General features: G+C 42.1%; 1 protein-coding gene across 11 annotated transcripts in view; it reads right to left on the bottom strand.

Annotated features, from left to right (window-relative positions):
* dlg1b (discs large MAGUK scaffold protein 1b) overlaps positions 1 to 14,863 on the bottom strand; it is an 86,702-nt gene that overhangs the window by 50,548 nt on the left and 21,291 nt on the right. Inside the window, exon 1 of one of the 11 annotated variants that reach the window (XM_056744007.1) lies at positions 12,520 to 13,193. The exons of 9 other annotated variants lie outside the window; for them this stretch is intronic. In XM_056744007.1, the coding sequence (XP_056599985.1) occupies positions 12,520 to 12,789 (270 nt within the window). In that variant the 5' untranslated portion in view covers positions 12,790 to 13,193. Of the gene's footprint in view, positions 1 to 12,519; positions 13,194 to 14,863 lie in introns of those variants that run through there. One more of the 11 variants, XM_056744012.1, reaches the window with a different exon arrangement.

Genomic DNA, 14,863 nt, shown 5'->3' with positions numbered 1-14,863 from the left:
GCTCGTACCTGGGTCTTATTCTGAGGTCGGAGGGCTTTCTTGACCGCCTCCACCTTTCTCTCTTGGGGTTGGATCAGACCCCTTCCCACTCGAAAACCCAGGTACTGAGCCTCGTCGAGCCCCAGGTGACACTTCCGTGGGTTCGCCGTCAACCCTGCCTTCCTTAAGTCGACCAGTACCCTCCGTAATCTATCTATGTGGTCCTCCCATGCCTCCGAGTGGATGACTAGATCATCTATGTAGGCCGCGGCATATGCTTGGTGAGGACGTATAAGGACATCCATCATCCTCTGGAACGTGGCAGGGGCCCCATGGAGCCCAAACGGTAGTACCCGGTACTGCCAGTGTCCAGAGGGCGTACTGAAGGCTGTCTTTTCCCTAGCTTCTGGAGCCAGAGGTACCTGCCAGTACCCTTTCGTCAAGTCCAAGGTGGAGATATACCGGGCCTTTCCCAGACGCTCCAGAAGCTCATCCACCCGGGGCATGGGGTACCCATCAAAACTAGATACCTCGTTCAATCGACGAAAATCATTACAAAAACGGAGGGTGCCGTCGGGCTTGGGAACCATCACAATAGGGCTCGACCAAGGGCTGCGGGATGCCTCTATAACCCCCAACTGCCTCATCCTGGTGATCTCCTCCTCTATCGCCAGCCGACGAGCCTCAGGGACCCGATAAGGACGCTGCCTGACTATGAGACCGGGGGGTGTCCGAATCTCATGCTGAATAATCCTTGTCTGCCCGGGCCTCTCGGAGAAAACGTCCTCAAACTGACTGACCAGGGACCTGAGGTCTTGTTTTTGAAGGGCTGATAGATGTTCCCCCATGGGTATTTCCGGTGGTCCTGACTCCGCAAACGCCGCCGTCTGGGTCGGTGGTGCTACCCATTTCTTCAACAAGTTGACATGGTATAACTGGTCCTCCTTGCGGCGTCCCGGTTGACGGATCCGGTAGTTGACCGGCCCCAGCCTCTCGACGACATTATATGGTCCCTTCCAGGATGCCAGAAATTTAGAAGTCGCCGTTGGGAGAAGTAACATCACTCGATCCCCAGGTACGAACTCTCGAGGCTGTGCAGTCCGGTCATACCACCTTCGTTGGGCACGCTGGGCCTCGGAGAGGTGTTCCCGGACCAAGGGCATCACTCGGTCTATCCGCGTCTTCATTTCCTGTACATGCTCAATGAGGGTTCGGTGCGGGGCTGGTTGATGTTCCCAGGCTTCTTTGGCAACATCTAGTAGTCCTCTTGGCTGTCGGCCGAACAGCAGTTCAAAGGGTGTGAATCCAGTGGATGCTTGGGGTACTTCCCTCACTCCAAAGAGCACGTACGGGAGCATAAGGTCCCAGTCGCGCCCATCCTCTGCCACCACCCGCCTCAGCATCCTCTTCAAGGTTTGGTTGAACCTCTCCACCAAGCCGTCTGTCTGAGGGTGATAAACTGAGGTGCGGAGTTGTTTCACCTGGAGTAGGTGGCAGAGGTCTGCCATCAACCGGGACATAAATGGAGTCCCCTGGTCAGTCAGGATCTCCGAGGGGATACCCACCCGGCTGAAAAGAAGAAATAGCTCCTTCGCAATGGCCTTAGAGGTGGCCTTCCTCAGCGGTATGGCTTCCGGATACCGCGTGGCGTAATCGACAATGACTAGGATGTGTTCATGTCCCCGGGCAGACTTAGGCAGCGGTCCTATCAGGTCCATTCCCACACGTTCGAAGGGCACCTCGATGATGGGTAATGGAATGAGGGGACTGGGGGGAGGTTTCTTAGGGGAAGTCTTCTGGCACACTGGGCAGGCCTGGCAATACCTCTTGACCTCGGCTTCCAGGCCGGGCCAATGGAATCGGTCTCGAATACGTTGCGTTGTATTGGCGGGTCCCAGGTGGCCGGCCATGGGGTGGGTGTGTGCCAGTTCTAAGATAGTATCAGTCTTCCCCTTCGGTACCACCAGTAGATGTTTCTCCTCCCCCCGTCTTTGTGCGACACAGTACAACAGACCGTTCCGGACAATGAAGTACGGGAGGGGGTGGGGACCCGGTAATCGAACCTCCTCTTCTACCATCCTCACTTGGTTCCAGCAGTTCCTCAGCCGGTCATCCTCTCTCTGTTCCTTACCAAAGGATCCTCCTCCGGTTATCTGCTGGAATAGTGTAGAGAAGAGGTTAGGGTCTGAACACTTACCCTCCCTTTCGCTTTCCGTAGCCAGTAGCGCCTTTCGGTGTTCCTTCGGCTTCGGTCGTTGGCGACGGTGGCGACGACCCATCCCCTTATCGGCGTTCTTGTAGGATGCCGCCAGCAGCTGGTCAAACGCAGGATAGTCCCGGCCCAGCAATATTGGCACTGGAAGGTCTTCGACCTCTCCTACATCCATCTCCCAGGCTCCTTGTTGAGTAGACAATGTAATTCGGTAGCTTGGGACTTGTCGAATATCGCCGTGGACGCACATGACTGGTATTCTTGTAGTCTTCTTAGCTTGAGCCGGAAGGACTCCTGGTTGGGCCAGCGTTACCGAACTCCCCGAGTCTAGGGTGGCGGTTATAGCCTGACCGTTAATGTGGACAATTCTTCTGGGAGCTCCAGGGAGGGTGGGTCCGTGTTGTCCACATCCCGACAGCCAGGAGCGAGCGCTTGGTTGGGTTCGGTCTGTAGGCATGGGTTCGTCCTCTGGGTTAAGATTTGCCGGTCTGTTGCCTGGTCGAGAGGTGCCCTCCGATGGTCGCCATGGCGGGGTCATTCTCCGGGGTGGTGGTCCTGTTCTCTCTCCTACCTCACGGCCTGCTGATGCCTCGGCAAGCTCTACCGACTCCACCATTTCCTTCATGGTGGTGGGTCCTCGCATGCCAACGGCGTGGCGTAGACGTCTAGGGAGGGCTCTTAGGAGACGGTCCACTACCACCCTTTCGGCCACTTGAGATGCCGAGGGGTTGTCCGCCAATAACCATAGGTGAGCAATCCTTGAAAGTTGTGTGGCTTGGTGTCTCACCGGGAGCTGCTCCTCGTACGTCCACTGAAAAAACTTCTGGGCCGCACTAATCGGAGATAATCCTACTCGGGCCATGATTTCCGCCTTGAGGGTATCATAGTCTTCATTGGCGGGAGTCGGTAGAGCGTAGTATGCACGTTGGGCCTCTCCCGCGAGGAATGGAGCAAGGATTTTCGCCCAATTTGCCCGAGTCCAGCCCTCCCGAGTCGCGATGACCTCAAACAGATGAAGGTATGCTTCCACATCATCTTGCTCGGTCAACTTGGTTAGCAGACGGTGAGCATTGGTCCGATCCTCTGGTAACGGTACCCGCGCTGCTATACACTCACTCATTTTCTCCATGGCCCGCTCAGTACGGTCTTGTCTCGTGGTGAGAACCTCGACCAGCTGTTGCTGTCGTACACTGATCTCCGTGAGTCGACGGGCAAGGTCTTCCATAATTCAGAGGTGATAGGAGAGAGAACCGATCTGGAAAAACAAACCACGAAAAGAGTTGTTAATGGTTTGGTACGTGTCGTTTTCTCACCAATACGCCCGCATTCTCCACCAGTGTGGCGGGTGGAGAAATGACACGTACACCAGAACTTAAACACACACACTCCGGAGGGGAATTTATTTAAAGGAATATGTGTTCCCGTGGCCGTGAAGGATCTCCCAGGTGTCCGTGACTGGGTGACTTCGGTCCGGGAGGTTTAGAGGTGAGGTGAGCTCGTAAAGCTCGTGGTGATCTCCAGCTGGTGTGTGTTCTTCCCCGTGTTCCTTTGTGACTCGATCCCAAGGCGAACTGCCGGTCGTTAGTCCGAGCCTGCTTACGAAAAGGGAAGAGACACGTTAAAGCCTGCATACCATGGAGTCGTACCTCCCTCTGCTTTGGGTTTGTCAGGCTTTTATGCTGCCTCTCATTATTTCCTAACGACCGGCAGCTGCGCCTCAATGAAACCCTCTGTTTCCATGGCGACGCTGATTGTGCTAAGGGAGACTCGTCACAGGCATGATCAAAATATAAAGGATTCTATTACTACCAAATGTAAACGCAAAAAGCCAGGTATCTGTATAAAAACAAAAAAAGAATTGTTCTGAAAATAAATGCTAAACACAAGACATTTTTCCACTAAAACGTGTACTGTACAGAAGAAACTTTTTAAGATTAAAAATAAGTTATTTCCTAGTCAAGCTTGGAGCTTTCATCATGTATCAGTTTGCAATTTAAGAAAAAAGTGAAGTTAGACGTTAGTATTAAAATAAGTTCTAAATGTTTCTCAAAAGGTCTCTTCCAAATTACACTGGCAACATCCCACTCACTAAAACATAAACTTATCCTTTAGGATTAGGATAAAGACATTCAGTAAACAGAATTATTTTGTCCTCCATTACATAGGGAGGCATTCGGTGTCACTGATGTAACAAAAAGACAGCAGATGATGATTGATTTAAGCCTTGGAACATCGAACATAAAATGTCTTTATTTGTCTTTTCTTCTCAGTACACTGTAAAACCAAACAGTAAAACTTAGATAAATAAAATGGGTTGTAATTACTCAAAAAAATAAAAACGTTCATTCGCCTTTAATTTTCTGTGTAATTAAAACGAAAGTGAAGTTCTAAGTGTACAGCACTCAAATGCTTTAATTTGTTTTTGTCAGTGCACTCAAATAGTTTTACTATACTCCCGTCTGACGTCACCCACGTGCGTACGTGCTCCTCCCTCTAGTAGCAGTTGCAAGTTCGCGAAAACACGCCATGTTTTTGTTGCTTCCCTGACTTGCTTATGATGACAATTTGATAAATCTAAGTTTGCAACACGTGAATAACTCGATCTTATTTTATAAAAATAGCATAGGAGGAGATCTTTTTCGATCGGGAATTTGCTGCGGTGTTGTCTGTGAGGACCTTTGATGAGAAAAGTGCCATGCAATTTTCTGAACCAGCTGGTGACAAGATTTTCTTCGTTGTGCTGCCATCCATTTTATTCCTCTTCTTTTTGGGCACGCTAATCTGGTAAGTTCCTGGTTTTATTTTCTGCAAAGTTTTAGTGTCTTAGCAGTTAATGTAATTTATGCATTTTCAAAGCGAGTAACAATGTCTCGAGACATTTTATCCTGCCTCACTAAAAGTAAAATGGATTGAATTGTATTTCGTGTTTAAAAATATATAAATCTATCAAAGTCTGTCTTTTTGCATCCGTTAATGCATCGGTTTTCACATTAAAACATTTTCGGGCAACACATTTTAATGACCTCAAAATGGCGGGCTGTGAATTGGCACGCATGAATAGACAACTAACGTTAGTGGTTTTCATAGAGGTTTGACAATAATTTGATGCACTGTGTTCCATGTGTTGGAAAAAAAATTGTAAGGAAAGGTATTTATAAATTCTATTTAAATAGTTTGGCCAAGCCACACCAGTAGCTTGTGTTATTTAGCAGAGACATTTTTGTTCTTGCTTAAAATTTGACATTTCAAAAAGCAAATTTTAAGTTCCTGCTGCAAAGTTTTAGTGTCTTAGCAGTTAATGTATTTTATGCATTTGAGTAAGAATGTCTCGAGACATTTTATCCTGCCTCACTAAAGGTAAAATGGATTGAATTGTATTTCGTGTTTAAAAATATATCAAAGTCTGTCTTTTTGCATCAGCATCGGTTTTCACATTAAATCGTTTTCGGGCAACATATTTTAACGACCTCAAAATGGCGGGCTGTGAATTGGCACGCATGAATAGACAACTAGTGGTTTTCATAGAGGTTTGACAATAATTTGATGCACTTTGTTCCATGTGTTGTAAAAAAATTTTGTAAGGAAAGGTATTTATTGCCCAAGCCACACCAGTAGCTTGTGTTATTTAGCGGAGACATTTTTGTTCTTGCTTAAAATTTGACATTTCAAAAAGCAAATTGTGCAGTTTAAAAAAAATATTTAAAGGTTTGTTTGACTGAGCATAATGCCTAATAAGTTACATAACTGATTTAGCATTGTGTGTATTCACATATTTTTCCTAGTATTTTGGCAAATATTACAACCTAACTAAGTTCTCAATCTCTCTGAGCTTGTTCAGAAAGAAAGCTGCTCGCACAGGGAAAGTGTCTGAAGTACTGAGTCAGCTCTTCAGGATATATGACCTCCAGGTCAGTTGGTTACACTTCTTGATGCCTGATAAAGAAACTGCAGTGGGTTTTTAAATATTTTGGTTGTACTTACAGACATTTGAGAGGTAGATGCATAGTATTGTGTTGCTGTGCAGATTTTATTCCATGTTAAATCAAGATTCTCAAACTCCAGTCTCTAATTCTCTCTCTGAAGGAAAACGTGGACGTCCATGTACGACAAGCTGCCGTCCTCCGTGCTCTCCCCACCTATCTACAAGAGGACGACTCCAACTTTCTCAAGACGTGGGATGTAAGCTGATTATTACCAATAATCTCCCTTACCATTCAGATGTCATCCTGGTTCTAGTTCCATGTTTTTAATATATTAATTAGAATTGTAGTTACTGTATGGGATAGAATGGTTTGAAATAGATGTAAATATATGTCACTTATTAGCAATCATCCTTTGGAAGTTTAGAGTAACAGTTCTCTGTTCTTGTCTTCAGGTTGAGCAATCTGATGAACCAGACATTGATGCAGTACCACTTGGTCTCCTCTCCATTAGTGGCAATTCATCAGATGCCACGTTCTTCTGCCCAGAGAAGATTGCAGTTGTACTTGAGGGTACCATGGTTATTGATTTTTCCACATTGGCTGATGCATTTGCCATGCTTTTTGGGCTAACTTACGCCTTGGACCTAAGTTACCCAAAAGAACTGGCCAACACATTTAACTTCACCCAGAAAGTCCTGATGGGTCTGGAGGATGGGAAGCTAAGGCCCAGAGCTGGGTGATATCCAGATATCCATATTGTCCACTTCTAAAAGTGATTGTTATCTCAGCCCATTTCTCAAGGGCCTTGCACTGTATAGAAGTATTTCCATTTGACAGACATGTTTTGATGTTGATGCTTTGTGATTACTTAATAAAAGAGTAACTCGCATTTAAATTGTCTGTTAACCGTTATTTTTCTTTCAGAATGTGTTATAGTTAGCAATTTAATTACTTGATAATGTAAATCTAAAAAGGTACAAAAATGAATAAAGTGAGTAATTTGTTACTGAGATATTAAAACTAAAATCATTTTATGAAGGTAAAATAAAAACTAAAATGTTTTTATGATGGTAAAATAAATTGTATTGTAACATAAACATTTAAGTTATCTTTAATTAATTTTAATAGGTAATGTGAACCCATAAACACCTTATAAAATTACTTAACTAATAGTGTTAAATTAACTTGTAATAGTAAGTAAGTGCCCGTTAAAATTACCTAGTACCATTTACTCAAAAAAATTATGTTTCTTTAACTTATACAATTTAGTTAATATAACTTACAATTATCTAGTACCATTTACTTAAAAAAATTATGTTTCTTTAACTTATAAAATTTAGTTAGTATCACTTAAAATTTTCGATGTAATCAGTTTCAACAATTTTTTTGAGTTATATTAACTTATCCGGTTTTACAGTGTAGCGATAAAACGCCTCTATACATAAACCCCATTCACACAGACCGCTGATCCCGGAAAATTGCCAGAATGCCTTCTTTGTGAACGCAAAGGCATCCCGGAATAATCCAAAAAGTGATTCCAGAAAATGGACCTAACTAAGGTTGCAGGGTGTAATGGTGCTACGGTGGCATGCCGCTCTGTTTTTCAATCGGTAGTATCGTAGTGCCGCAACTGATGTTGCATATGCGCATTTACGTTCATTTGAACACTTTCATCCGTCTTTTTGACTCGGAGATAATGATTCAGTGAGTCATTAATCAAGACACTTGCTTCATTCTTGAATGAATCGGCTGTTTTGAACGATTTGGTTGAATGATTCACTGACACAAAAACAAAATGCCGCCACCTAATAGCCATTTTAGTCACATTTAAAGTAAGCCTAACATTTTCCATTTTCAGCATTGCTATAAATGCAATTTGTTGCACATTGATTGAATTAGTTACAATGTTATAGCGGCCATTACCCGCGATCGCATTTTTCAAACTTTTGTTATTGTGTAATATTGATATTATAGCATAAATGATACCTGAAGAAGGATAAAGCTCAAAGTTAAATCCCAAGCGAGATATTGTCTTTAACAGAATTCCCTTTTAAAGGACTACAGAGAACGGCTGGAATTGACAACACCCCTCTACTTCCCGGGTACATGATGTCAGTTTTCCGAGTACTTTTAATAACCTCCACCCAATGGAATAGACCACTTGAAGGAATACGCCAAAAAAGGGGCGAGGCCTTCCTCAGAGAAGAGGAAGAACTGGAGTAGTATTCGGTTATCAGATATTGTGAACATTTGACTGAGCTATGCGCTAAACTACTTTCACTTTCATCACAGTCCTACAGCTGGTAATAAGAATTCAGCTACACAAATTCTAATATAACCAAGGATCAAATAACAGCTTCCAAGACCTTTAACATCGGCTGTGAAAGCTGTTCTGTGTAATACACTGATATTGTGTGTGTGTGCGCATCCTTCTGTCTAAAACACTTCTATAAAACGTCCTCTGAAGTCCTGCTTGCAGTCTCCTAGTCAATCTGTTTGGTTTATTATCCAACTCGGGTCCAATATAAAAAGGCAAAACTAACGTTTCTGTTATAAGTGATAACCGGCCTGACGCCATTCGGACCGGTGTAATTTCCCTCGCCATATTAGAAAAAACGTGATCTCTAACAAAGATTGTTTGAGTATGCACTAGCAGACCTCTGTTACACTTTGATCGATCCGCATGTTTTTAACTGATGAAGTGAAGTTGACGCAATTGTTACTGTTTATTGCTAAAAGCCAAAGCTTATGAATTCACGTGCACTGAGAGGGGGACCGACCAATCACAACAGCTTGAGGAGCGGAACTCGCTGAGATGGTATGGATGGGACATCTTCACACACTTTTAACCACTTTTGAACCAATCACGACAGACCTGGTCAGCTTTACCAATCAGAGGGTTTCGGAAGGCGGTACTTTGAAGAAACCAGAAGAAAAGAAGTCGTTTCGTGAGAAGAGAGACAGCTGTGGACGATAGACTTGAAATATGTGAAATATAAAAAAAAATTGAACTCCATTTAACTCCGTTTAACTTTTTTTAATCCATTGTTAAACAGCCAAAAAACACAATCAAAGCTTTGAAAACATGGAAAAACTTTTAAAAAATATTATTTAGTAATTACTGCAGTAAATGTTGCTAAAATTACTAGACCCTAGTGTTTTTTAATCTTACCACAGTACATATTACAGTATATTACAGTATTTGGTAAAAATTATACAATTAATATAGGTAAGACTACAAATATTGTAGTGTGCAGTATAATACAGTTCACTAAATACACCATGTTTCATTTTTTGATCCGTGCATGTTTTTTTGAAAATGACACAGCATCGCAATACTACCAAGTACTGTGATATTTCATAAGGTATAGTATCGTAAGATATGTTTATGGCACCGTGACAACCCTTATATTAACATTAACAGGATCAGTCCCGAAAAGCACCCTGTGTGAACAAAGGGCAGAAACAATGCCGTGATGACAAATATCTATAATAAATCGTAAATAATTTGGCTGTGAAAACAAATAAAGTTAAGCGAGTAATATTTGTTCATTAGTAAATGTAAAAACTAAAAATAGGCCTACTATTTGTCTTTAGCTAAATCATCGATGAATGCAAGAGTCCTAATCACCAATCTTAAGGTCAAATGCGAGAATAGCGTTGTCTGCTTCGAACCCAGTTTAAACTTGAAATTACTTTTATCAAAACTATTAACACGAAACACAGCCCTTTGATAAACTTGATCGCTAAACAACCTTTAAAACAAGGCTGTGTGCACCTGCCGTAATCGTGCTGCGCTGCGAAGAAGCCCAAGGGTTTCTGTGCAGACACTGTTGACAGACTAACTCAAACTTTCATCTGAACATTTATGTGCATGTTTTTCTCAACAAAAACATTGTAAACAATATAAATATGATGATCATATAACAACCTACTAAGTGTTTATTAATGGTTTTTATAGCATTATGTAAAATATGCTTTAGGCCCTATTAACAGGTTTTTTCATCTGATCTTTCATGAGCTTATTACGAAAGGGTTAAAAATCTAAATGCTAAAATACTTTTCTCAAACTTTATTTTAAAAAATTGGGGATAAAAAATGATTTTAAATTCCAAAATATGATTTGGTCTCTATTAAAATATGATTATTTAGTGGTCTCTTGCACACTGTATTTTATTTACTCACAAATTCAGGTTTTGCTATTATGGTGCTTGAGAAGTGCTACTTTTGGATTCTAACTGTTTGTTCATACATGTCAACTTGGTTGATGTGCTGCTGATAAATGGGGTATGTAGCCAAGTCTCGCCATTGTTAAATCGAAGTCTCAAGACAGAAAGTGACAGAGACAAGAAGGCAAACAAAGCTATCATAAAATCCTATCTTCTTTAAGAATCTAAAAATAGAAATCGTACATTCAGCCAGTGTGTTCTGGAACAAAGGACAATTGACTAAGAAATTAGTATTTAGGAGTGCAGCGGTTCAAAGGCAAGAAAAGGATGATGCTTTCATGCATCACTGTCACACTGCTGTTTTCACCTCAGGTTAAAAAAATGCTGTGAATTTTTTTTTTTTTATTGTAAAAAATCTACACACAATGATCTTGCTCCATTTCAGAATTGCACAAAAAGATTAACACGTTCTAGAGAGATCAAATAAATTAATAATGAATTCTAATTGAACATAAATCCCATGCAGAGCAGATGACATGTAATCCTTTGGTCTGTGCATTACGGATTATGAGGTTAACGCCATCATTCGAGGTGGCATGGTTGGACACCATACGGCAAAATACAGACAGCAATCACGCCAGAAGCCAAAAGGACCCTATAGTTAAATACTGCAAATGTTATTCCAATAATATACTTCTAGTTTTAGTGACTAAATAGTCATTTGAATAAATACAAAATCATCAGGCATAAGTGTGGGCAAAAGTGAAATATTTGAGAGTCTGATAAAAACACTTAACCATTATCAGCCACTACAACGTGTCGCTGATTTACAAAGGTCAAACAGCAATGCCATCACAACACAACTTATAGAACAGTTTGCCACAGTCCTCTAGTTTGGTTTAGAAACTAGACCAAAGTGTGCCAAGATTTCTCAGCACTGTATCATTTCACTGTTTGCATCACTCAGCTTGTCTGTCATCATTTACTCAACCTCAAGTTGTTTCATATCTGTACAAATTTATTTGTTATGATGAACACAGAGAAACATGTTTTTAAAGAATGCTTGTGACTAAAAAGTTTTTGGCCACCATTGACTACAATAGTAAGAAAAATAAAATTTCGAATTGTTTTGTTCTGTTGAACACAAAAAAAGATATTTTGAACAATGTAGGAAAGCAAACCGTTCTGGGGCACTCTTTACTACCATTGTAATTTTTCCTACTATGGTAGTCAATGGTGGACAAGAACTGCTTGGTTACACGCATTCTTCCAAATATCTTTCAATGGAACTGGATTTGGAACAACTCATGGATGAGTAAATGAATATCTGTTTTTGGCAAAACTGTCCCTTTCAACATATGAAGAGTTTGGTTCCAAAACGAGATAACTCCGTTTAAAAGAAAATCTTAAATCTTTTTTTATCATTGTACATTCCATTTAATATCAATCAAACGGCAGGTGCTTTGTTTTGATTTGAGCCACAATAACTCAAAAGATACAGCTAATTAACACAATAAAACATGATAACATAATAAAAAACATGATTTTTTATTTTTTTTAAACAGAGTTATCTCATTTTGGAACCAAAATCTACATATTGTACAATATACATGTGTAGTCAAAATACAGTCTCTCCCTATCAATGTATATGAACCAATGCACAAATCGAATATTGTAAGGAATGACATTTCAGTTTCAGTCCAATGGATCAGTATAACATGGTGGTGTTTCGTACATGTAATTCTGCAAGTTAACCCAGTGAAATTTTTAATCAGGAAGTTCTTCTGGTGTGTTTATGCCAGAGCTAACATACAGTATTACTGTGACACACTCTCATTAATGAGCCACGGGCTTTACCCTGAGCTCATACAATGAAATGCATACAATCTCCATCAGTATAAAAAGAATGCTTACTGGAGAGCAGAGAGTGTTAACTAGAGTCAGAGCAGAGATAAGCCAATGACTGATTAAAAGAGAAAGATCTGTCAAATTGGAAAAAGACATCACTGGCATATGCACTGATAGCTATTGGTTCAGGGTGCTCAAAGTGCATTAATACCACCAGTCAAACACTTCCAACTACTATACATACTTATATATCCCTACCTTTAGCTATAGAAGAGGTCTCTAAGACAACTCTTATCTCATCAAGTTGATTATACGTGTGGCTTGCGGTTCAGTCTCTTTTCTTGCATCTGGTGAGAATAAACTGTTGCCAACAACTCTTGCCACCCACCTTGCATCCAAACATGAGCGAGATGGTGCTGTTCGTACAGGCCACTTTACAGTGGCACAGCATGGGCGAGAAACAGTCTAACTTCCTGATGCTGGGCGACATTTTCTCGCCGCTATTGCAGCTGAGCCGCTCGGCCACAGAGGAGCCGGAGAATCGCCTCCTCGAGCGATACTTGCTCCTGCCTCTCCGGCCACCTCCTGCTCCACCACCTCCCCCTGCACCTCCTCCTCCGGCCCCTCCACTGCTGCTGCTGCTGCCCGCTCTCACCATCCACCCTCATTCCTTGTCTCACTCCATCACGCCAGGGAAGGGACAGCCAGTCTGCTTCCTTCATCCAGCGAGTTGTCCACACTTTCCCCTCTCCTTTGCCACTGCTCCTTTCGTCTGATGTCTCTTGGTCGTCTTCTGCTTCACTTGCTCACAATGGAAAATGCCTTTCTGTGCTGCTACTGGTCTTCTACGCTCCCTTATTCACCTTCTTGACAGGCGAACTCACAGCTGTCGGTCACAGTGGAGATGTTTACACAGAGGCCCCGTTGGAGCCATGCTGTCTGTCTGAGCGAGTATACGTCCAGTTTTTAGCTCTTTCAGTTATCCATGACGCTTATCCATCACGCAAGACGCGCATGAGGCACCCGGCTCTTTTCCAAAAGAGGGATGAAGAATGCCACAGCGAGCACAATGAGCGGAGAGAAGTGAGGAGAGCAAGAGAAGAGGAGGAGAGATGAGAGGGGAAGGTGGGAGGGGAAGCTAAGCTTTTGCAGCGCGTGGGGTTTGTCACATGGGCTCCGTTAAACATGAGTTGGGTTGAGATTCTCAGCGTGGGTGCTTTACATCATTTAATACATTGAGAGAAAAATCTGTAGCGGTTACCAGTGAGACGGAAGAACAGAAAACGGACAAACTCATAACCATCTATGGAGGAGGAGCGATAATGGAGTGACTTCATGGATGTTTGCACGGAGGAGAGAAAGGGGGGAGGGGAAGCTCGGAATCTGGCCAATAAGACCACAGAATGTCATTGGCAGCTGACTGGACAGTCATTCTCTGACCTTTTTCATACGACATGGAGAATACAGTCTATAGCATTACAAGAGAGAAAGCTTCATGTGCTCTTTTAAATCAATTATTCTTGTCATTTTCCTTTCATTATCTATAATAAGATGCTCGTGGAACAGTCCCACAAGACAAACCACTGGGCAGTAGGGCATAGTAACATGGGGGATGGTCTCCAATGACAAACATCTCTCAAATGACTTTGCTTCAGGAAAACAGCAGTCAAGCCAAGAGGAGCTATTAAGATCCACTTCATATTCAGTCATCACAACATGTGTTTAAATGGCACTATATTCGGTAAGCGCAGCAATATTACTTGTAAAAAATATTACTGCAATCATTTTTTGCCATATTAAGTTCCTTTTTCACACTAATCTACACATTACAGTGAGTCAATGTGCCAGTTAAACTCCTGGCACCATTTACAGCATTTAAAGTTACTTTGGTTGTCTGCGTGTCTCACTATTCAAGTGTGAGTCAGATCCTGCCATTCCGATTACACTTGCGTCACTCAGTGCGAACACGCAACTAATGCTGGCAAACCTTACTCACGAATACAGATCATCTTAATGTATGCATGCTATGTCACAGAGACGATTATGGCATCCTTCACTTTGAATAGCACAAATGTATTAGGGCTTTGCAAAATAATCGACACAGCAAACTATCGCAATATTGTTTTTCACAATAGTGTATCGATAGTCCAACCTCTACTATCGATATTTTTTTAATCACGCTTTACGTCATATACAGTCCATACGGCCATGCGAGAGTCAGCGCGTGGGTGCGCTTTGATATAAAAATGGGCTGGCACGTGTTTAGAGCATGCATGAAACGCCCATTCGACCCATCTTATTCACATGTGCTACCCACTAGTGGGTCATGACCCATGCACGTCAGGGCCACTCTTTAAACGTTATCTTAGACCATGTCCACATTAAAATGTTTTCATTTAAAATCAGAGTTTTCCTTTTAAAAACGCTCTTTGTCCACACTTGTGCTTTCAAGCATTTTCCAAACAAAAATATCTATGTATGAGTAAAATGTAGGACACTTAAACCTTTATCTTTTCTGTCAGGGTTTTTTTTTACTTTCTGTCTTATTATGTCACGCCACTGTATAGGAAAGACAGAGAGGTTTTTTAAATGGACGGACAATGTGGCACAAGACTGTAAAGTTGCAAAAACTAAGGTAAAATCTTCGCTCTCTGCTGCAAAACAAGTGCAGGTGAGACCTGGACAGCACATGTTGCTGTTTAAACTATACTCAAATTTAAACATTTAAGTGC

Source organism: Triplophysa dalaica, chromosome 3 (genome assembly GCF_015846415.1).
Source record: "Triplophysa dalaica isolate WHDGS20190420 chromosome 3, ASM1584641v1, whole genome shotgun sequence".
Classification (NCBI taxonomy): domain Eukaryota; kingdom Metazoa; phylum Chordata; class Actinopteri; order Cypriniformes; family Nemacheilidae; genus Triplophysa; species Triplophysa dalaica.
The sequence above is the reverse complement of the archived record's forward strand: the minus strand, read 5'-3'. Positions and strand labels throughout refer to the sequence as shown.